The 25,414-nt window shown below is 39.3% G+C and overlaps 2 protein-coding genes across 4 annotated transcripts in view; one reads left to right on the forward strand and one right to left on the reverse strand.

The window, feature by feature from the left end:
- Positions 1-25,414, reverse strand: part of pif1 (PIF1 5'-to-3' DNA helicase) — a 72,336-nt gene that overhangs the window by 27,629 nt on the left and 19,293 nt on the right. Inside the window, exon 2 of the mRNA XM_022232114.2 lies at positions 13,253-13,454. The gene's annotated coding sequence lies outside the window, so the exon portion shown is untranslated. The remainder of the gene's footprint in view (positions 1-13,252; positions 13,455-25,414) is intronic.
- LOC110977735 (prostaglandin E2 receptor EP2 subtype-like) overlaps positions 1-25,414 on the forward strand; it is a 31,023-nt gene that overhangs the window by 1,892 nt on the left and 3,717 nt on the right. For 2 of the 3 annotated variants that reach the window (XM_087144204.1, XM_022232117.2), the window contains one exon: positions 23,249-25,139. In XM_087144204.1, the coding sequence (XP_087000330.1) occupies positions 24,288-25,139 (852 nt within the window). In that variant the 5' untranslated portion in view covers positions 23,249-24,287. Of the gene's footprint in view, positions 1-20,684; positions 20,930-23,248; positions 25,140-25,414 lie in introns of those variants that run through there. The other variant, XM_022232118.2, reaches the window with a different exon arrangement.

The following is a 25,414-nucleotide window of genomic DNA, read 5'->3' on the forward strand; positions in this document are numbered from 1 at the left end:
CACTTTATCTCCGCCCCTTTCACTCTATTATGGCCTCGCACAACTTTTTCTACAATATTTTTGCTTTTATTTTCAGTCCAGTCTCCAGGACATCGCAGGTTATTTATACTGTCTAATACATCAGTTATGACATCCCAGTCTATGACACTTGTGTGCTTACTATGTAATGTGCTTTGACTGATTCAGACATGTGAAAACGAAATCATAATCTTCCTTCTTTTCTTTCTAACACTGAGACCAAATAATATCCAATTATTGTCGATAATGATACTTCTATGTTGTAATCTTGATGATTCATAGCATCTTATCTACGTCCGGCAAGAGGATACTCTCTAAAGTTGCCTTATCATAAAAGCCTGCAGCGTCAAAATTGAATCAGACGCGACTGTTGGCAGGAGATCCATAAATAACAATCGTTGTGTGCATAATTAATGCGACCATTTTTTGACCATCCTGAAGACTGAAATTTAAAGAATTTCCCACTACATCTCTGTGGATAGCAGTCATAACCTTGTTAAGTGTGTTGGTAAGCCATTGCGATATAGTTCTGAATGCTTTAAGATTATGGTCGTTTTCCACTTAAGAATAACATTGGTCTTTACTTTTTTCGTGGCCTTAATTATTTTTAACATTTCATGTAGGCCTATATGTACAAGTATTTTGCACTTTTGTCCTGCCCATGTTCTAGATGTAGTGACATTTCATCGATAATAACCTTGATTCGTAAATTTAAAAAATTAAGAGCATTGATGTTCGACAGCGACGAGTTTATTTAAAATACATACCTGTAGAATACAAATGGCAAATTACTCGTTCGACAAACAAAAACATGTCTAGAAACCAGCGGTCAACAGACTGCTGATACTTAGTCACGGTTGAATTTATAATACATCCAACTCAAGTCGTTCACATAAATCCGTAGAAGACATATTGCGGTATGCATGATATGTCTTCTTGATGCTGTTTATGAATTTGGCCATATGAAGCACACATCCATTGTTTCCATATGAAAGAACGAAGTGTGACCCACTCTGCAAAAAAGGCCCTTAAGTCATGCTATGCCTCTGTATGTAACAGGCCATTCCGTACATCTGCCAAAGATCAAATCTAAATTTTACTGTGTCTCGGGAATAGAATGTGCAACAGAGGTCAAAAAGACACAAATTTAATCCTTATTAAAATGCCTCTCTATCCGTGGGAATCACTCAAAATCAATTTGTCACACATAAGTCCAAGGGCCATTTTTGCAGAGCCAGTCACAAATGGCCTTTAAATGTTCCCGAATATTCATTGTATGCTAATTGAATTTAGTCGCTTCCTGACGAAGAATATAATGGCCGATACAACGATATGCAAATGCTGCCAAGAATATCCTTTCTGTTTGGTCGTTTCACATGGATCTGAACGCGCAGTGTGAAAACGGTTGTCACACCGTAAACGTGCCTTGAATTCAGATTGCCTCTCCTACATTCATTCATTTACATTAACTTGACCCTTACTCCAAAAAATGAACAAATAACGAATGCCGTTTCTCCGACTAATTCGTTGGATATGAGACGAGGCCTCCATTTCGTGTCTCTAATGAAAACGTTGGAGGCAAGTGTATTCCTGGCTGTATGTGTGATTGCACGAAATTGGATGAAAATTGACCGTGACTTTATCCGGTATCAATTATTAACAATGTCTATTGTAAACCTTAGGGGCAAGCATCGTGAGGAGGAGATTTTGTTCTTATATCGCTCCCCCATCCACGTAGACGTGCGTCCTTATTAATCTCAGGTCACTCATTCCGTAGGACCCCATCAAAACAGATATCATTTTATCATAAACAATGGTACTACTATACATTGAATATACCCGGCTTGTTTGCGGACGGCCATTAAATTGATGCACGTGGTCCGGATAATGAAATCTAGGGATATAAAATGTTAGCGGCCGAATGGCGATCAGTGGAGGTTTTTGCTAGTCGTAAAGATACACTCAACGAAGTGCATTTGCAAATCATCAACAAAGAGAACTACACAAAGATTATTACAGTAATCACAACATAAGAATACTTCGGGTCTGATTATCAGTTAATAGTAACAGCATAGTTTGACTTAACGAAAGTTTGAGTGTTGAGACTGCTTCCTTAAAATAGAGAAATTGTTTAGGTATCATTTGTACAACTGCATAAGGCGATGCAATTCATGGCACTTGTAAGGACAACCGATGTTAAGTGTCATCAGCGGGGAGCTCATTCTCTTGTGCCTTTTAGACTGCCTTGGAAACTGGTTCTAATTTACTCAACCTTTATACAGGTAAAAGTTACACCACAAGTTCCACTTACACAACTATGCTTGACCTTTACTGTTTTTCGTATAGATGCATGTACCGTCTTGTCATAACATAATTTGCTGGGTACATTCAACATTGTAAAGTAGTGATACCGATGTTTGCAAATAAACACTACAGTATTTAGGCTACATGCAGTACTACGGGTAGACAGATATCTCATTGATTTTTCATTTTGTTGTTTTGCATGATTATTCGAAGGAATCCCATTTTTCTTGGGTAATATTTCGTTCACATGCAGTACAATTACTCATTTACAAAGTCTTTAAAATGTTCTTTTAACAGAAGGCGTCACGTTAATTATTGTGTTACGCCATTGCACGTGATTTTGTCACAATGACAGATTTAAGTTTGAGACGCGGGACCAATACAACGATAGGTCCCTTCACATCTGGTGCAGTATTTAGGATTCTGAGTCTGTGACGAGTCTACTCTTTCTATTACTGTTATTGCGGTTGATGACGATAGTGCATTGATATTTTGAAAGACGCTGTAAAATCAACCTAGACGCTTATGTCTTAGGATGTTGGCTCAGTGCAACAAAAAGGTTTACCCTTTGTCAAACTATTCGAGCTAACAGGTTAGGGTGGCTATGGGATGAGCACTCTGAGTAAAATAATTGGAAATTTTCAATTGTCCATCGTCAGAGAAAGCTAAAGCAGTCAGTGGTTAACAACCTTGCCCTATAATTGAAAAAAAACATATATACAAAAGACAAAAGTCATGCACAACATGACTGGTGACATCTGATTTAGTCGTTGATGGTGGAACGACATTTAACATTGTAGCCTACGTAGGCTGATGTCAAGTTGGTTTTAATTGGACAAAGATTCGGTTGTGTGCTGTTCAGTTGCAAAGTTTGTGTCTGACCGACTGGAAGATAGGCCTAATGTTTAGAAAAAGTGTGTTTTTGCATCATTTACTATTTTACATTTGATTTCAGTCAGCAAAATTCTTTGCAAGGTTCCAAATGGATTTTTGCTGCAGAAGTAACATGACTTATTTTTTACTTGCCACTTTATGTATGCGTGATGATAATCAAGTAAATATTTATAGGATTATTCGAAAAGGCGTTGTACATGATACATGTCACCCAACCTACATGCTTTTTCGTCCAGTGTCTCTCATCAATTCGTTTATTACGTTTGGACGTTCATGTCTTAATTTATAAACATCAGTTTGCAGAATAAATTGTGTTCCAGAGTTGACTGAGGAGGAGCGAAGATGCTTGGTGTGTAAGTGACAAAACCACGCCGTTCAGAGTGTTGAAAAATCACTGTCGGCCTGCAGTTACCATGACGTGGGGTGAATTTGCTTAGGTTTGGCTGCGTTAATAACACTGTTTCGGGGGTGAGGTTATAACTATGAGTCGGTAACTGGTGCGATAAGGTATCTGCCATGACAGAGGTAAAATTTCAGTCATGAAATTGTTACCGACAAAAGTTTCATGGAATGATGATATTGTTATATCCTCGGGTACTCAATATTATTAAGTTTTTTATTGAGGTCGCTTTTGTCATTTTTTGCACGAAGGAGTGTGATGTATAGTTGAACAACTTGGCATTCTTATAGAATGCACAGGAAATGAATGTATTCCTAAATTCATCGCCATGGGTTAGGTCATGGAGGAAGGACAGAAGGAGTTTGAACTGCCCGGGCTAAAACATCTATAGTCAGTTACCGCTTTCTGGCATGCCCGGTATGTCCATAGCCTGTGCAGCGACGTACTTTGAGCGCAGCGAGCGCTTGCTACTCATCATAACCCCCTTGTGTCCTATGATCATCGCCGCAATTTTGGTAATCTACATCCTTAAAACTTTGAGTACTGAAGTATAGGAAATTGAATATTCATGTTATCGTTGGTGCCTCGTGCGGTCTGACAGCAATGTCAAATTTATAATGCTTGCGCATTTGTTTGTAGGCCCCCTACATGTATTAGGCTGTGTTCTCGAAGTATTCATGTGCAGTTATTGCCCTAATCGAACGCTTTCTTCTGGACTTATTTTGGGAATAAATAGCCAAGTTGTTAACAAGATTTTGTGTTTTATTTGAATTATGTTTAATACGGAATTTAAACAAAAGGGTATTTATGAGATCTCATGATTACTTCTTGTGATCAAACAGCGCATTTTGTTCATTACGAACTTAACTGTCCAGTGGTGGTCAAAATATTGTTGGCCAGTCTTGGCCAATAGAATTTGTACAAAGACTTTGAAAACTGGCTTCGTATGCAAGTTGTAATGTCCAGGATACTCTAAGAATCAACATTAACCATCCTTACTATCCATAATTAATCAATTATATATCTTCCATATGTTGCATAATTATTCAAATTTTCCTGTCTGAGTCAAAGAAATGTTTTATTTGTGGATTTAACTATAAAGTTTGATCAGACCCTAGTGAAATACACATTTTCTGAAACACTATTAGAGTAAAACAGAACTGTGAGAAGTCATCACAGTTGTTATTCTTCATTAGGACCTGTAGTTCTTACTTAAGCTTAGGCAATGTCCATTGCTTTAGTGCAAAAACTCACCGAACAAAACAAGTGCACGGGTCGTCCTCATTTCAATACCGTAAGTCGCGATGTGTCACTTTCCACCTTATTTTGCCCCGAGATGCCTAAACATCTTTGAGAATCCTTCCACCTATCGATCATTTTTCAGTGCCGAAGAGGTGTAATTGACGACCAAGCAATCTCATTTAGTAAGCGGTCTCCGCGTTGCTTCGCGGTGCTACAGCCCGCCTGGCAAAGGGGCTCTGAGGCCTAGGTCCTCCGCCATCCGTCACTTCCTGGCCTCTTGCGATGCTCTTCAATTATCAGACACTCGGACGCGCTACTTCAAACCCCAAAAGACTTCTTTAAATTGACTGTCGCAGAAAAATCGAGAGAATATGCGTCACGTAGCAGCATGTTGCCCCGTTGAAATTTTTTTTGAAATATTGACTCGTTTTTGTTTCTGTTTCAAATGAGTCATTCAAGAATGCCGAATCTGAATAAAGTTTAGTCAGGAAGGATATTGCTCCCTTCATTTCTGTTTTGATAATTTTGGCTTGTTAAGAAAAGGCTGAGGCAGAGGCTAAGCATAGTAGGTTGATTCACAAACTACATTTTTTAGCATTAGTCATTAATCATGGGACTGAATTATGCCACAACGAGGACATTGAACTGAAGTGCCTGCTTAGAATTTATCACCAAATTAATCGTTGTTCCATTGTCAGTGGATGGAACTGACCTGGCTGACCAGAGACTTACCATGTTTGGAGGGTTACACCACCTTTAAGTAAAAAATTAAATAATGAACAGCTGTATAAATTGCATTTCTTTATCTAACCATTTAGTGACGAATAAGTCAGGTTACCAGTGCAGAATGAAATGAAAACGAATGAACTCCTCAACCCTTGTCAACAACAGAGCATCGTAATAGTGTAGAAAATTACTCATCACGAAAACGACAATTCAGTTCACAAACTGGTCCCAAATTAAAGTATTACCCCCCACCTTCATCTTTGTAAATACATGTACGTGTAATCCTCGTGCAGACAGCTACAGTCACTGTTATTGCTTATAATTGTGCGCAGTTCACGTTTCACTGTACGGCATTACTGGGTTAAAATAATATACCATACCCCGCATTATAGACAGATCATTCTTGTATCGAGTTGATTTTATGATAATCGAGTGACTGAATAGACCTGTTGAAACAAGCTGCGCTGATGTCCATGGTTAACGGAAGTGGGGGTAAATATTGTTTTCTTGCAGTCAACGAATGATTGTATCGAAAGATTACGATGGAAATAAAAGCGATAATATAGATAATTAAGATCATATGAAATGTGTTACGATTTCTAGTTATGATGGGATATTATTTCTATTCTGTTTACATGTATTAGTGTGGCAGTGATTCCTTGCTAGTTTGTTTTTTTAAAAAAACACAGGTGCAGATTTTCTTTTTTCTTTTAAAATCACAGTACTTACCAACCATTAAGGTCGAACGTAATTGCAAAAAGTAAAAAGTTGCAAAGTGTTAATGGGAGGTAATGCCCTCCAATGGATGTCAGGACATTTTGAAATGTATACGACCTACACAGGTGTACGTACAAATTACAGATTGCAGTTTTTTTTTAGTTACAGTGCTTGTCAACCTTAGGTAGAGGACATCATTTCTAATATTCTGAGAATTTTTTCACGGCGGTTGTCTGATAAAGATCATTGCTGGGAATCGCCAAACTAAATAACTTGGGAAAACTGTACTAAATATCGATGTGTATATCTATCTATGCTCTGAGCAGCGGATGGCATCTCCCTGAACCCACAAAAACATGTAGAGTCTTTGTCTGCGGTCACCGATCGATAGAACAGCCTGAATCGTTCCACGCTAAAGCACCATTGATGAGAATAGCCTCTAACCACTGCACGGTGTTCAAATAAAGCCGTATTCAACGTATATTATAATAAAAAACACACACAAAGTACACAGCTCATTTAACAATATCCTGCTCCTTATTCGGGAGAAATTACTTTCCAGTGAAAATGCGGTAACATTCGGCAGCAGGCGAGTGGTGGTCGATGTATGATTTTCTTTCGTGGTTGTAATGTGATATATGGAAATTGATCTTGTCTGGACAAAATGCTCATTTTAGGGGTCGGTATCATCGCTCAGTGCTGTTCCTGATAATGTACTGAAACCAAGGGGTGTACGTGCTGGCCTGCTGGAGAATCTCCTTGTGTCTGTTGCCTTTGATTCTTTAATGTAGGCCTAGATGTAAATCCTGTTGCCATGGGGCTTATTCATGGCTCGATCCGATTGGCAGGTTTAATGTATGTTTTGTGAAATGCTGATGCTACAGGTGAGTGTTTCATAATGTCATTTCGTGTTATTTCCAGACGACTTCGAATGCAGAATTTACGAACAAGTAGGCCTACAGATTTAAGAAACGGCCTAGATACAACACATAAAAAGTGGCGATATAGAGTCGTGAACAGACATGGAAACGCATTCTATCAAATGCAAACTCAGACTGAAGGAGTTACGTTTGTAGCCACGCGAACAAAATTATACGGCATTGTCGCCGTTCGCCAACTAAACTAGGTAAATTCAAGACAGAAGTGAAATCGTTTTCAGTGGGTAACGGGAATCTTTGCGGTTTGAAATAAAATACACAGTTTTTGATTTACGTTGTTTATATGCAGAGCAAACAGCGAGGTCGCTCCATAAAGAGGTGCGTTTAGAAACTGGAACGATTTTTCCAAAGATACCGCGCGAAGACTGCGCTTTCTGGCCAAACGGCGTTCTCTTTTGGTATGACGTCACGGTTTCATTGCTTCGTCATTCTTATGGAGCATCGTTAACATAAACACCAAATCATTTCTCCTGTGTAAACGTGAAAAATCGCGCCCTATTACCTCTTTCTGTTACCGCGCGCGTGTGTAAATGGGCCTCAGTAGGAGTCAACTAATAGGATGTTCTCTGAATATCTTTACGGCACTTGCATTGAAAAACGTGTGAGAAGACGGTTTCATGTACAGTGAACAGTCTAGATACAGAGCACCGATTCCGTGTAAGTACTGACTCGCTTCGCTTAAGTATAACTCCAATATAATTCATCGATCGTTGCTTTTATGCCTGTCCTTCGTGCACTGCATGGATATTGACGTAGTAAAACATTACACACAAAATATCAATCGAAAATTGTTCACATATCATGCAGCCTTTTCCGTTACATCCCAAGTGATTTCACGACAAAGGCTACGACTGTTTCATGTAAAGAGACTGGCGACTTCATCTTGGCGGCGCAATTTACTTGAGGGCAAGTAAACAGTGACCGCAATGATCCCATCTAATCCACCGTGGATTGCCAACCAATTATGAAGCCGACAAGGGGATAGAGAAACACGGTAAAGATAACAACAGCACGAAACATGCAAGGTACTCGAGTGGGATGCAGGAATAATAGCCATATACAATTGTGCATTCATTGCACAGTAATGGAAAAGACTAAAAATCATCGTTGGTGCACGTAATTTTGTAGAAACATAATGGCGTGGATCCAGAGGGGTTGGGGCATTAAAAAAGAAAAATATAGATAAATGAAATAACAGTAATACCAATAATTCAAAGAATTCATATCCTTTAAGGGTTATTATTATGTGTACATCAATTGCAGTGTCGTGCATTACCTAGGTGTCCGCCTGTTTGCAACAATCAAACATAAGTAAATTCTTAGTGGCCTGAACCCCCCCCCGAAAAAGTCATGGATCCGCCCCTGCTTGATAGAAGTTGAAGCGTCCCGTTGAAAAGACTAAAAGACCCCGTGCTGTGCGACAAATATCACTCTTACGTCGTAATAACCAATCGAGTGTATGCCTCTCGTACCGGGTACTTGATTGAGCAGATGTGAAAACCTGAGGGGAAAATACACCGAATATTTACTTATTGTATCTTAAGGCGTGTATGTATCTTCAAATATCATGCATTGATGGACCGTACCTCGATGGGCAAGAAACTAGCTCGTCACCCAGTAGCAGGTTGATGGAGTTAACAGCGTAATATGAATACATTATCGTCAACCATTCACCCAGTATTGCAATAAGCATAGGTCAATTGAATATGTAATCAAAACGTTATATCTTTATTACTCTGTGGTGCCGTCCAACATTCAGAGACAGAAGGATAACATTTTATTTGGAATAATGTGACTTCAACTCAGCAATGCAACATCAAGTGTAATTTTATGTTGGGTTCCATCGTAGAATCAGTCATATATCAAGACTAAATGCTTTTCTTATTTGAGTTTAAGCAGCCATTTATTTTAGTATAAAAATTTGCTGCTTGTATTGTTCATGTAACAGTCTGCCACTTGGTATCATGGCAGTGTTACCACTTATGTTGGCCGTAGGTCCGGTCTATGCACCTAGGCATGATACTCATGCCAACCAGTACCGAAAGTCTCACATGGATCATTAAAGTTGAAGTCGAAACTGAAGAAGGTGTTTTTAGGGTATACAGATTATTCCAAGGCCCTAGCTATAGGTACAACTCGTCTGACTTCTGTTACTCAGATTTCTAAGCTTATTTTTATTTCCTAATTTTCCCCGAGTGTTCAGGACGTGGATCCCGTCACTTTCTTAATAGCACCCACTTGATGTCCCTATTGCGCAATGAAAGGCCAACAAAATGCCACTTACGTCTTAGCAACACGTCTCAGCAACATGGAGACTCACATCAGTGAGAGATAGAAAACAGATTATGCATTTAGGCTATGCACTTAGGTAGCGACAAGACTCGACCTTCGGAGCCTTCTGAAATGGGTTTTCCTATTACAACGCCCGGTTCGGAAATAAATGACGTAAATCATACGTTACAACATGATACACACTAATTTACTTTCAGCACTGATCAAAAATTAATTACTTCTACAGAACATCTGTTGAAAAACAAAAGCCAAACTCTCGCATTATCAGGTCAAATCTGGGATATATACCCTGCACTGTCACATATATAAGGCATCAGCTGGTTCTTAGAGTTAATATTTTTATATGGCATTGAATGATATGTCCAAAGTTTTAACTACCTTGGTTTTGGCTTTGGTTTTGATGTAATCTCTGTAACAAAATTTTTTAAGAAATTTTAATTTGATTGGATTATTTTGTTAATTGTTTAGTTTCTGGAAAGCGCCCTGAACATTTTTATGGATTTGGCGCTATATAAGACAATATAATGTTATTGTTATTATTATTATCAGCGAACGAGTTATAATATTATAATTCACATATACCAATACATTACATGTTTGTTACGCATTAAGTCAATGTCAGAATATGAACTCTGGGAAGCCTTGTGTAACGCGGTAAAATCAGTGTCTTCGTCGTGCGCATTTCAAAGTTTGCACAGCACCTTCAACTTACGCATTCTCGTGTTAAATGCCCCCAGACGCCCAACAGTGGGCAGAGATACAAAGAACAGCTAATTCACGTTTTCTTCATTGTCGTGTGGCTGCGTTTTATCATGTAAGATGCGTAATATCGAGATCGAACAAAAATATTTCAATTATCTATAGCGAGAAACAGACATGCCTCGGAGCCATGGAATGTTAACATAGATCAGGTTTTTTTTCGTCTGATGCTGTCATTAAGATATCGTATGTATATTCTGTCTGAAAGCCATGTTGGCTTGTAATTTGATGGAGAGTACCATCAACGACTGTTCCGTGTCGTTGGTGTTGACCTTTAACGCATTTTAAAAACATTTAAATCTTGACGAGGTCTTAGTGCAATCTTGTTAGCCTTTCTCTTTCTTTTTAATTCAGGCCACTGATATTTATTTCCTTTCGTACAGCCATGAGAAATACAAACAGAAAATGGAGCAGTTGAAAAACAGTGATACCTTAAATTTAATTTAGGATACCTGGAATTTCTTGTCGGTACCGAATTCAGACAGCCTTTTGAATAATCCAGATAGTTGAACACATGCAGGTCTGCAGAAGGCAGTGTGACCGGTCATTGCACATCAGAGAGAAAGATGCTACACCTATTTGGAGCTGTAACGAACCGTACACCACGGTGTCCTATGATAACACCCTACCATTAATTAAACTGTTGATAGTTATCTGGAACGCAATCGTAGCCTTGCCATCTTCATTCTCTGTCTCTCTAGTCACCCTAGTTCTGTCACATCAAATCTGACGCAGGAGGGAGTCCGTGTCAGAAGAGAACGTGCCCCGATTGACTAATGGATCGAGGGGCCTCAATTAGGCATATTGCACTTGTTTTGTCATCCTAAACATAACACAGTTTTTCTTGCTTTTTATTTTAGTTGTTTCTATGTCAAGACATACATAGATAAATTTCAAATGTACAGTAATTCCGAAAAAAAATGCCTGACAGTAATAATGGGGATTTTTAAGTTGTGTCAGAAATATTTCCGAAAGACGTTTCAAGTAGTAAACGTCCTGACTATTCGTTTGAGTGAATGATGGGCATACGGTTTTCTATTATTTTGCATCGCGATGACTGGGTTATATGTGACTTAACTTCATATGATTATCATATATGTCAAGGTTCCTGAATGGAAATCGTTCTTATTATTCTATTTCCTAAAGACCAGTCGAACATAGTGGTCAAAACTTCGAATACTCATTTCGTTATGTCCAAATTTTCGACTTTTATCCTTTAAAAATCGAGAAAATGTCCTTGTTCCCTTCAGAAACTCTTTCATGAATTTGCACTTAAGTTAATCCTAAGTGTCTTAAATGTGCATTGCATGTGTTGCACGGTATACAGCTTCACTTTATATGAAACTAAACCATGTCATTTTTTATTGCATCTCCATACCGGCGCCTATACATCAACTTATCTTATCGCTCAGCCTTTGGGACTGGACCTTAATTAACCAAGCTGAACACTATAATTAAAAACTCGAGTCTATTAAAAGAGACTGCCATGGTTGTCTCCTGGTTTTAAACCAGCCTGTCAAGCGTCCCTAATTAAATTTACTTGAACCGCCTTCACCAATTTATACTGAATGCCTGTGAATGGGATAACTGTACAACGGACGATTCTTACATTATGCTACCCTTTTGTGCAGGACGACTGAGATGGCAGTTAAATGTTTCGTTACGTCGCCGATGGCTCTATGTGCCTCTGTATATTAAAATTTAATAGGGTAATGATTGACTGCCCGATTAGAACCAATCTTTTCCCGAGTGTGTGGCGTATTTCGAATGTCGCCCCTTTCGTCATTATCATGTTGCGTGTGGCCATCTGACCATGTCAGTACTGACTGACCCACTATTGTTTTCCCTGTGCTGTTATTTTAATTATTATTTATGTCGGCCTGGTACTTCCTCCCAGTTTTACTGTCCAAACCCCATTGTGCCCTGTTGTCCTGAACAGTTAATCCCTTTCCATACGCTATATTGTTTGCATATTTTTGTTCTTTTAAAACACCCAACAATTACACGTTTGCATGTAGGCCATTTAGGTTTTTCTTTATATATTCGTCATATTCTTTTTCTGCATAGACCTATCGATACCCTTCATTCATTATCAACAGCTAGAAAATAGCCCCTGTAATTTTAAACACCCACACCCTTTTTTGTCACTTTGTAGTTTTATAGTAGTGACTAAACCTGCTCTGGGTCATTGTCCTCCAAAGCTATTTTCTGTAATCTTTTCCACATCTCTGTTCGCACTTCAATGCATGAAGCAGCAAAATTCACACCTGCTACGGGCGTCGGTCAATGGAATTTGCCTCACTCCTGAAAACGAATAGTTTCCGCCAGAGGTGTGTCGCTTCTTTCTTATACGGCCCATGTCGTGCATTTATGTGCGGTTCACCTGTTACGGACAGTTTGAGTGTGTTTGCAACCACATGGTAATGATTTGTTTATGCAAACTGTATATTTTAAGGAAAGCGCTTAAGGGCGAATGTAGTGTTATTTCATTTTGTTTTGAGTTTGTGGCATTAAATTATCGACTTCAAGCACAATAAGAAACGGTCTTAGTAGGTAACGGTACGCTTTTAGACGATCATTGGATTGATGTTCTCTCTTAATTGTTTAGTTTACCGCGCTAATATATTCTGTTTCATGATCGGTTACAGATTTTCATTTTAACTGAAAAATTGTGTTCATTTCGCTTATGGTTGTAATGTATCACATCCATTTTCATACATACTTTTCCAATTTTTATTTTTGATCTCATCATTTTTCGTTACTTTTACATTTTACATATTTTAATGTATCAGATTTATTATATGTCTTTGTGCTTTTCTTTTAAATAATAATTGGCATTCAGCCAATTTACTTTGAGTTAACCTGAGTTTTAGCAATATCTCTGTTATTTGACATGAAAAAACTGTACCGATGAAAATTCATGTATAATTTTACAGAACAGAAAAATTGTTCAGAAACTTACCTGTAACAGTACTTCCTAGATTATATTCCAAATGCATGCCAAACAGGGGACCGGGATGTGTGGCTTCATCAGACATTTTAAGATGTACATGTATACTTGCATATTGTGCAACGTAGGTCACTTCACTTGATGATGCCAGTTTGTCCATGTAAGGTATACATAATTAAACACCTAATGCAGAGTTGTTCGTCGTCCCTTGCCCCTGGAACAAATTAGTACAGATGGGAAATAGAATAAGAATCTGACAGTAAGGTATAGTTTACGAATGCAACTCTGAATGAAATGTTGAATTGAATATTTAGATTTCTACTAGTTTATGTGTGCGCCGAAAAGTCAACTAAATAAAGTTCAGGTATTATATACCTCATGTTGGAGACGAGGTTTATTGTGCTTCTATGCGCCAAGCACATCACATCTAATATGGAGCACGTGGTTTGACCACGCATTTACCTTGGATGCAGTAAATACCGGATTAATATGCACATCATGTGTGTCTTGAAACAACGTTTAAATGATTAGACATAATTGTGTCTTATTGTAAACATATCATTATATGCTGCGTGTTTGATAAAGTTCAATTACTTAGAACCCACTTGTAACAGAAAGTTAACGTGGTTGTAAGTTGCCATTAGTATAAACGTGCATTTGAGCAGGGTACCAGCTACTCGGCAAAAAAAATACACCCGAGCTCATGAGCTGATTACTAGTCATTGACTCATCATGTTTTGGAAGACTCATTAAAACTGTGGGCCTTTTTTCCACATATTTCACATTACTATTCCCTTGTGTATAAAACTGGCAACCAGTTAAACTTTAATCCTCGGTGGTATCAGGAGTACAATGCATGAATTATTTTGCCATTTTTATAGGCCTATGGCGAAGCCTGTTTGTCCCAGAATAATTGAAAACACATACACAGTTTCTATATTTTCTATAAACGCAAGCTGATGTAGTTGTTATTTTGGCAGATCGTTCGGGCTCCAACTGTAGTTCATCTAAACCGTCAGTCACGAGGACCTACCGAGGCGGGCTTTCAGATTTGAGGACTTTCTATCCTAATGCACTAATCATCAAGTCATCTCTGTTGCGTCATCGTGTACTGTGCGCGCACTGCATGCATCAAATTTTTTTGTTCTCCGTTGACGATGCAGTGACCTGTCGCGTGCAGCTCGCAGCCCAGCATTCCAGTCACGTTTGCCGATGACTCAATTACCAAGAGATGAAACATGCCACAACATTCCGTGGGGAGGTAAATTCGGAGACAAGGAGGTTACATTTTTGGGAAGGCTGCTTTCTACAGTGACAAATGTGTTGTAGCTTCCCTTCATTTGCCTATATAAAGATAAATGCTTTAAACCACTATATGACGGCACCATGGTAACCATCTTAATATTTTCCTATAGGCTTTAAATACGTTTACGGAGAGCGAGAGTAATTGACCTCTTTCAGCTTTTACAGTCGTGTAGATCTTTATGTAACGCAAGACCAACCTTTTTCTTGACCGGTGTAACCTGTTATGAGAGGTTTATTTTCACTCAGTTATGCTATTTTCATTATCTAAGTTGTCAGTTTTTGTACATTGCGCTGGTAGCCATTTTAGGGAGTCCACCTTGTGAAGAATGTTTTCCTCATTATGCCATGTTTTGGTTTGTTTGGGAAGCATGTGTATCTTTTCTGGTACCTGCTATTAAATTCTTTTCTCTCGTCTTCAGAGTGGATAATGTTGTATTTTTAACTGATGATAATGATTTCCAGTAGACGTAAGATTTCCGAATCTGTGCGCAATCAGCATCCTCCAAGGATGTGCGCGGTTTCACATGCATCTCATCACTAACCAGGTGAGATTGTACAAGACGGTCATGGTGACTGAAATATGAGAGAGAACGACCAAACATGACATTCTTAATACTCCAGCAAGTATATATCCCACAGTTGTCCCGACACTGAATTTGTCATTGCCCTTTCAGTATTTGTTGTCTTGATGTGAATGTGTAACTCAAGTAGGGATAGTTTGTCTAAGCATACATGTATGTTGTGCTGGCTTGATAACTTTATGTGCATTAGAGTCAAACCAGAGAAGTTTTATTCAAGAAAAACATAAACACACATTTTGTGCTTGGTGTAAGTGAACTCATCAGAGTATAGCGCGGTCAGCTCGACACATATTGTATGAAGTGTCCACTGTAGTGCAAACGATGATTTTTCGAACATTTGATTATTTAAAGTCACAGTAATTGATAATTACACTTTCATTTTGAACAATCCATAAAGCATTTAGAGGCCAAGAAAGGGAATATACTAGGGACGATTGCTCAGGGAACCTGACACTGTTTTAAATGTACGTGTTAGGCGTGGAAATCAGGCTAGGTATAATTGCAACATGCTGGTGTTAGATTTTTCTGTGTGACTTTTTATGCTACGCTTGAACCCTGTTATCTGATTTGTGTGAAATGGATAATACCATTGAATTATTCCTCCCAGCGCGCCACACGCCTAAATTTAGCTGCGCCGTAAAACAGACACAAGAAATTTCTGAGTACGTAGGCGACATACGGATTTGTTCGGGGGATTTATTTAGCATTTGTTGATGCGGGATTTATTCGGAATTTTTTCAGGTTTTGTAAAGCAAAATTTAAAAAATAATTGTTTGACATTCGAGCACGGTAAAATGCGATCGAGATAGATAGATAGATAGACAGACAGACAGACAGACAGACAGACAGACAGACAGACAGACAGACAGACAGATAGATAGATATACACACACACAGAGAGAAACATGACCTGTGAAGTCTAATATTTGCTACCTGTGTTAATTACAGTTCTGTTCTTCTCTTTAGAAGTATCCATATTAATAATATTATAGTTATTGTTATTATTACCAAGAATTCCTCACAAGCGACCTAGGCACTGTAGCTCGCAAGAGGAGACAGTGAGAAGCAGTTACAGTTTTACGTGGGATTTGGCGGAAATTCCGAAGTCTGTAGAAATCTGATTCCAGAATCGCCAGTGATATAATGAAACGGAAGACATATCCTTCCCAACGATCAAATTAAAACGTCTAGCATAGCGCTTGTTCCCTTGAGATAGAGAATTTGATAGCATTATGCCCGCAGTGTGTCTCCCTGCCGTCTGTCAATGCGATCCAAAATAGCAACCACCCGAACAATACGAAGTCCTCGGTATTGGTATCGCATGGTGAAGAAGCCGGGGGCGTATTGTTGCTCACGGTTTTATTGTCGAATGCCCGGTGAATTCATTGAAGCTCTTCCATTGAATCAAACTGCATAGTGCTGAGCAAATTATATGAATATGTTATAACGTGTTGAATTCGGTTGTATTTCTTTGATCATTTTACTGCGCTCTTTCATCGAAATACATCTTACCATAAATGCTCTTCTGTATAAGTGTCTTTGTTTCTGACTGGCATTTAAACTATAAAATAAGATACCGCTAGCTCTTTCAGAAAAACCAACTGGAAGAACTGTAAGCAACGCATCTTCACAATATGTTGCAAAGCAGTATTTTCATTACTTTGTACAACAACCTAGGTAAAATGTAGGTTATTCAGGTTGTTCCAACAAATTGTTCCAGCACAATAAATGTCCTTTTAAATGGAACAATATATTATTTGGAGCAAAACACAGCCCAAGCCAAACTCTCGTAGGCTTTTTCCCATTTCGATTTTTAAAATTTGATATCTTAAACCTTTTGATTGGTGTCACATTGTTGAAATATCAATAGACTTGTGTACAGAATTACTTCTGCTGGCCATTCTTTCCGAAATTGATTGTTAAAGCGAGAGAGAGAGAGAGAGAGAGAGAGAGAGAGAGAGAGAGAGAGAGACCTTCCAGGGCCGAAAGAATTGTATGGATTAAATTGGAATTATGGGGGGAAAACGTCGGCTGTTAGAGGTATGAAATGTATCTGGGTTGCGTAGTAACATCACGTATTGCTCTAGTAAAGCAAAGTTTTAGTTGCCCTGGGGCATACTGAGGTACACTCGGCGCTAGCAGTGTGGCAACTTGTAATAAATTGGTATACTTTATACCAACTGTCCCCATTAAACACAGCAATAATGTTATCTTTGTCTGTTGATACCTTTTATTCCATTTTTTTTATTTCTGAAGGGCTTCCATACCTTTGATTGTTTTGTCTGATATACAAGAATTACAACCTGTAACAACTGAGTATTACCTATACATGATATCCTCGTCACTTCAAAATTTACATACAAGTTTAACTGACGTGCATTATTTGATGTTTCAAACTTCGTTTTCCTTAAAATTTGTGATGCAAATTCCACATAATTCATTCCACAAAATGATATGCAATGCTGAATGCTACATTGAAGTATAAAATAAGCCTGATGCCGTTATTATTACGTTTGGACGGAAGAAGTATCTAAACCAGCCCTAGGAGTCTGTGAAGACTCCACAGGTACCCGTTATCCTTATCCCATCCATATCTTATAAGAAGCCTTATATTATGTACGAGACCCGCCGGTAAGACTCGTCGCGTAGTCATAGTTAATTTGTGCCCTCGTCGGGCTTTTCAATGTTGCTACCCAAAGATGAATGGTTTGATTAGACAAGATGGACGCAGCATGCTATCACTCCCTACGGCAACGTAATGAGTGAAACTTTTTCAGGTCAATTTATGCATTGCTGTAATATACATGTTGGAAACTCCACAGGTTTTCACCCAGGCCTTCGCTTATGCCTCGTCCATGGCTTCGTGGCACTTAAAGCCTGACTGATGTCACACTTTCTACTAACATTTTCTCATAATCGCAAGAGGGTAGAGCTGTATATTTGTGACAGGTAATTACGGAAGTTTATGGGACATGTTTGTAAACTTTCCTGGCGCGTTTTATCCAAACCGGAAAAATAACATTTAGCAGAGTATGAATTGTTGAATATAGTTTTCAACATACGGCCCTTACGTGTTTATCCAATATTTTAGGAGTAAAATCTCCCACTTGCCATTGGTATTAATGAAAAGTTTCAAGGGCAGTTTGTTTATGATTCCAGTGTCCACCATCAACTGATTTAGTTTCTCAATTCGAACTCGATTGTGCATTACAAAGCACAGTATCGTAGCAAGAGTAAAGCATTATGTGTGTACCTTGAAATGGTCATATTTTCCCTTTATGGGTTTTCCTTTTTGCAACAGTTGGCTTTATTGGACCATTCTTGATTGCCTAAATTTCTCATAATTCGTCATCAACACCACAAACTACCACTCAGTCGTTTTTATTATAACTGAGTTATTTCCGTTTTAACGAACTGACAGCCAGTACAGCATGACACTTCCAGCGCGCATTCTGTGTATTTTCGTTTTCACGAACTGCAGACCAATCTTAATTCCACTACTTGAAACAAATTTAATTAAAGTTTAGGCAGCAAGTATGTGGATGGATTAAATTCATGTCAAGCCTCTCAAAGCATTTGTTTTCCGCGCTGAATTGCCGTAACAAACGTGGGTGTCAGTTCGTGAGAACAAAAATCAGTCTATTTCGCTTCAGTGTCCGATGTGCGCGCACTACCTGGTGCTGGTTCGTGAAACCAAAATTAACAGCGCAGTGTGTCAGTTCGTGCTGTTGGAGACGGATTATACGACCATTCAAAGAACACTTGATACTTACAATTACTCGACTGTCTTCTCTTTACAAATCATGATTATTTTACCATTAAACTTTGCTGTTAGTATCCTTGACTGATTGCTAGGTTTGAAAACTATTTTAATTTGTTTTGGAGTCCAATTTGATTGAAAATATTATTTTTAATTTGTGTTAGAGTAGTATCATCACTAAATGTTTACATGTTTGTACATACTTACTGCCTGAAGTAAGTCGAAATCAGCCGTATTTGGAATCCACGTTACCGGTTCTACGTATTGATGATGGATCCCATGGGGAGATCAGTATATTTCACCTACACTGCCGTTAAGCGTTTTTGTGTAGAATATTCTCAAGTGTATAATGTACCTTTCACAGAATTCAATAAGGGCGTTTCACAATAGTGCACCTCCAAGATAGAGTCTGCATCTCGTTGGCCAACAACTGTGCGCGAAATCTGTCGACCCAATGCGCATTTGAAAAGGATCGACAGATTTTGCGCCTTGTGGTTGGTCAACGCGTTGCAAACTCTTGGAGGCGCACTATTGTGAATCGCCTGTATTCGAACATGGAAAAAGGATGGTTACAAGCTCATAATGCATAATATTCACACTTTGTATGTGTTACGGATCCGAAAGCTCAATAGTATGTATCCATCGCTGTCTGCGAGGGTACGGCCCGCAGACAGTATGTTAGACCAATAGGTTGGACCTATCGGCCCCTCCGCCCCGAGCTGAAGTGCCCCAATCGGCGAGAGAAAAACAGGTGCTTACAAGTGGGTTCTTGCATGCGTTCTGCGTGTTTGCAAAGACCATAAGTGACGGAATCATATATATTGATTAAAAAGACTTCTTATTCAACCCGGTTTGTGTGACATCACTTCAGTTTAAAGCACGCCCACTGCACACGCACTGCAACGTACAGTTGCATGCATTGATCGCCGATTACATGGAACCCATGGAACCCTGGAATCGGAAGTTAACGCGCAACTTCAGTGATCGTCCAATGGGAGCCTGCAAATCATGGCGTATCTACCTTTGTGACGAAGTCAATACGAATCGGATATCTATGGTCAGAATAAATTAGTTACACGTAGGCCTACTAAGCATGCTCCGCGCGCGTCAAACGCGAATATACTTGCGCGCCTCAGGTTGCACTTCACCAAATACGCGCCCATAGAAAACAGTGCAAAATCGGGCCGAAATAGCGCCGCCTGTTGACTCTCGTGAAGAGGTTGGCCTCCGTTTTTTTTATGGAAATTCAATATTATGGCCAGAAGATCACTTTTCGTTTCAATTTCATGGGAGTTAGCCACGAAAATCTTTTTATTCGCCTTTTAAGGAAGATACCCCCAAAACAGCAGTAAAACTGAGAGCTTATTTCTGAATGTAGCTGCCCGCCTCTATCCCAAATAGGCCCATCAAATTGAGGCTTTTTGTGAAAGAAATACCCCGAACTGGAAACTATCAGTCCCAAATTTGGAATTTATAGAAATACTTCTATGATGCTGCCTGATTATGGCATGTGTCATTGTAAAAACCCCGTGGGATCACAAAATGATAATGAGCTCGCGTGCAGAAATACAACCATTTGGTCGAATGCACCCATCATGGCGCGCCTATACGGTGAGTACAAAAAACACGCCCTCTTTTGTTCCGCTCAGAGCGGATACACTTCTTAGCTGTATTTCCAGCACTGTCGAATTATCGATTGCAATTTATAAAGTCTACGACAGGAAAATGCGTTGAAAGAAAAACGCCTCGACCGTTTGGGACAAGCAGCGGGCGGGTATCGATCGCCTCTTGTTCAGTTTGAAGTCAACACATAAGCTCGCCGTGTTTTATAATTTGTCAGCAGTTATTGTAACTCAGACAGTTGGGTAATTAAATTAATTGGAATTATATTGACTCGTATGGCTTTGTCCTTGGTCGACTGTGTTCGGAATACGCTTAGGTAAGAGACTTGCTTTACCCAATGGAAACAAGGATATACATCTTCACAAACCACATTGGTTACGATGAATTCAGCGGATAGACACATCAGCGCAACAAGATCAGGTGGGTGCCAAGGACAGATTCAGTTTGTTCTTTGGCAGCATTGTTCGAGCCTCTCCAGGTATCTTGTGCTTTTGCACATCTATTTTTGTCGTTTCGCATTGTCCTGGCCCATCAATGGCATCCAAACCTGTCTGTACAATCGTACTAAAGCAGTTGTTTATAGAGTTCAATCTAATCACATTGCGTGCATTACTTGTCAGTGTTGCTGTCGTCACTGTAGTCTATTTCAATAACTGTAGTCATTGCTTTGTTGAGGAATTCTACAGGCAATTGTCCACATATTTTGGCAAAGTCTGCTGTAACTTCATATCGTATTCCACTCTGTCATGTAAGTTCCTTAGTTCTCTTTTTCTCATCAGTGGTTGCCCTTTAACGTGATGTACAGTGCGCGGTGAAGGGTAATATTTACAGCGTCTTACTACAGGTGGTCGCATGACCAAACATTGCTGCATTCATTATTTATTCAGCTAGACGTGTCATTTTAAAAATAATGTGGTAGAATCGTACTAAATTGGCCAAAATTATGTCATTTTCATAAAATGTCAAACCTCGTCATCCGTTTCCTCAACCTTTAGTTTGTCATTCAGCGTTTGGTAGAACAAACTCTAAGTGGATGTTCGAGTTCCAAAGATGGGAAAGGAACCATTTCAGAGAGGCAAAACGTGGGATTTTCTTTGGGGGGGGTAAAAAATCTCAGAATGTTTTTCATGTTACATTTTATAGTATTTCTTGGGTGAGGCTACCCTTTGATGTCCATTGACCCCCCCGCCATGCGCCCTTGCAAAATCCAAGTAAATTAAAGCGTTAAATTTGTGGATAGAAAATCATTATCACAATATGTCTCTACAATGAATCACAGAGCTCAAACTCCGCTGCCTTGTCATTGCATGCTTAAAGGCTCTTCATAAATATTCACGCCGAGATAACATCTGTTCTCGCAAATCAATTTCAATTTGAAACGCTTGTTTGAGCCGATTGATGGAGGCAGCTGGGTCTTTTTTCGTTTTACTGCTGTATTTGCAGATGAGATGTGTGACCTGGAGTGGTAAAGTTGCAAAAGGTTTTTGTCTTATGATGGCCACCCATTATATGTGATAACTTTCTTTGTTGCTTACTGTTGAGTAAACGACGAACCTGACAAGTTTAGTAAAATATTAGGCTGGAATTGTGCAGGAGATCCCAAACTATTGAGCACTAGAAATGCGACAGAAGTTGAAACCATCAAAGGTTACATTTCCGATTTCTGAAAGATATTGACAGACTTGAGAGAGGAAATTAACGTTTATGATGTACTGAAAATCTCGGATATGAAGCTCATCGTTTAAGTTCGGCAAATATTTTCTATTAGTTACGTTGAATCAGTAACTTAAATTTTATATAGCCTTCCCAAAAAAGAAACCGCTCCTTAATTCTTTCTTTTTAATGTGATAATTTTGATATGAAAGGAACTGACACGTGTACTTTTATAGATATTCACAGCTTACACCCAGGTAGAAGAAAACCTCAGGTGTGTCATGTAAAAATTTGATATATGAAATACTGGAAAAGTATTAGTGTTCTTATTGTATGCCGACATTGCGTCAGCAATCTGTGGCTTATAGGCAATGTTATCTCTGTAAACTCTCATGGACATTTTCTTCATTTCGAAGTCTTTCACGAGGGCCGCTATATGCTTATGACTTAGCATTTTTTGTTGTAGCCGACAACATAACATGCCGCGGGCCTGAATCGCAGTTTCTTCCGATGTCGTTAATTAACTTACTGGGCTTTTGATTTTTTTTATGTGACGAGAAATACTAATGTAGCCTCATTGAGGATTGGGGTTTTTGGAGAGGGAGGAGCGCACGAAGAACGGTTGTTTAACACAGTACAAAATATATTCACGTTTGTGAAATTGACGGAAGGTTGCTATTTGCCAAGTTATGGTACCACACACAAACTCCAAGTTCGTCAACAATATGACCTTTGATTTACATAGAGGTAGCCTTGTTTTGACGTAACCAGCCCCGTTTTGATTGTTCCTACTTTTAAAGTCAGACAGACACTGTGGCAGATATAAGTCAAGTCTTACATCATTCTCTGCCGCCTAGAGTATTGTCATTTCAGTTTATTTGAGGCAGAAAATAGTTTCATTTGAGCTGTCTGTCCTCGTCGAATAAATGGTTAACCATTAAGATTCATCTGGATGTGGAGGGTGGCGCTAAAAGTGTGATGCACGGTGGTCGAGTCTCGCGCCATTTAACTCTTGACCGCTTTTCATTATAAACCAAATATTTCTACTTCCTACAAGAAATCTTTTCTTTTCTTATTTTTCTTTAGAGAAGTCGTGCAGTCCAAGGAGCACATGAAGTGGCTTTTTGCTGCATGAGAAGAAAGACGCGAGAGAGCTACAGCCCACTGTCCAAGCCAGAAACAGAAATAAACTCAATCACTTCAAAGACAGATGCTGAAGTTGCGTCCTACTTGCCTTCCCAAGCCTAGAACAAACATTCGTTTACCGTAATTGCACAGGAGTTCTGCTGCGTTCAATTTGTATTCGGTTTCAGGAAACGTTTTCGAGCCTGCAGAAACAGGTTTGAACTGACTGGGATTTTCCAGCTCGCGGCATTGTGGTTAATTTTTAATGGAGGCATGTGTGAGAAGTGTCAACGTGCAGGCCAACCGTGACTAATTAATAGAAAGAAGGCATCAACCGACGTTCTGTGGTACTTGAAGTCGGAGTGACGCCAGCAAAATTTAATACATACGCAATTTGATGTTAGTCGAGATTGAGACAATAATAAATAAAATCTTGGAAGCACAAACTATATGGATTAATTATAATGCAGCCAGCTTCTGTCAAAGCGATTGTGAGGAAATTGGTAACGGATTAGTGTTTTCATCTGCACATGGAAACAAGGAATGATTTGTAACAATAACTGCAAACTAATTGTCTATCTTTCCTTGTGCTTGGTAACGAAGGACTGGCTATCGTGGTTACTGGAGTAATGAAATGGAAACTGTGATCGATCTGCAGGATGTTAGTGTTTGATTGAAGACTGTTTGGAGGAGGGAAGGCGAAAAATATTCATGTTTATCTCCAAGTACGGCGAATATTTTTCCCTGGCATTATCTGCTGATTTGACTGTCCAGTTTACCACCCTACTAACCCTTGAGTTATCACTGTGTACCGAGCATGCACAAACACTAGCTGGGAGATTTTTGCATTCTAAAAACAATCAGCAGTGTTTCAACTAACTGCTGTGAATAACAAATGTAACACACACCGTTGCGGTCAGATACCGCAGTCGATCCGTCTTCCTCTGGAATTGTGACATCACTTCCAACCAGTTCAGACCCAGGCGTGTTGAGTGACCTCATGATTGATTTGGATATACCAAATATGGGGGTCATGATGGGCAACTCGGACAATATGACAAGTTTGATAGCCCTGACACCTAGTGTGAGTGTCATGACCCCCATCACCATGATGGGTTCGGGGTTACTTGGTAACATCATTGCCATCGGAGTGTACCATTGCTCGTGCACCGCTCATCGTAACCTTCCTTTCTATGGCCTCATGAAGGGCTTACTGTGGACCAACGTGGTGGGCTACTTGGCCGTGTACCCACTTATAATCGCAGCCTTCTTCAACGGCTTACACTGGATCGGTGGCATGCACACTTGTAACTTTCAGGGATTGTCTACGCTGAGTTTTGGCATGTCAACCTCACTGCTAGTTGGCTGTATGGGCTTTGAGCGCTTTCTTGCCGTTTGTAAACCTACGTTACACGCTAAACGCGTGGAGAGAAGAAAGATCCCATATCTGATCTTTCTAGTCTGGGTCTTCGCTATTTTCACCGCTTTTATGCCTATAGTAGGGTTTGGTGAGATGGTACAGCATTATCCAGGTACATGGTGTTTTGTAAATTGGCGGCATCAACAAACTGTTGGCAAGCTGTACACCAGCATCCTCGCTGCAGAACTCTCTGGTGTTTTACTTCTTGTTTTTTCCTGTCTGCTTTCTGTGGTATGTTTCTCCCTGTTGAAACTACTACGTATGGTACCGGGAAAATCAGAGGGCGTCGTTGAGATAACTGGTACATCAGTCAGGCGTCTGTCAGTTAGAAGTAGACCCAATGTAGTGGTTCCTGGGAGTGCATCACCGTGGCTTACTTTCCATTATATTCTGTTTGCATCCACGGTACTCGTCTGCATGACTCCAATTGTGGTAAGTGTAAATTGATCATTGCAATGAAATTTTGAATTTCAAGAAATTAATAGTGCTCTAATAGCACGTAAGCATCGAGCGGTCAGAACAACCCAAAGTTGTGATTGGCGATAAGTCTTGTAGAACCAACTCTGTCAATCATTTGAAATTATTGCGAGCCTTAGAAGAATGAATTGATGTTGAAGGTTCCCGTTCATGATATGAGTGAATTTCTGGCTTAATCAACTTGTGTATGTCTTTTATTCGCCTTCGAGAATTATAGTTATTTTCGCTTA

The sequence above is a fragment of the Acanthaster planci genome, linkage group LG12 (genome assembly GCF_054643075.1).
Source record: "Acanthaster planci isolate LZ-2023a linkage group LG12, COTS_SCS, whole genome shotgun sequence".
In the NCBI taxonomy this organism is placed as follows: Eukaryota; Metazoa; Echinodermata; class Asteroidea; order Valvatida; family Acanthasteridae; genus Acanthaster; species Acanthaster planci.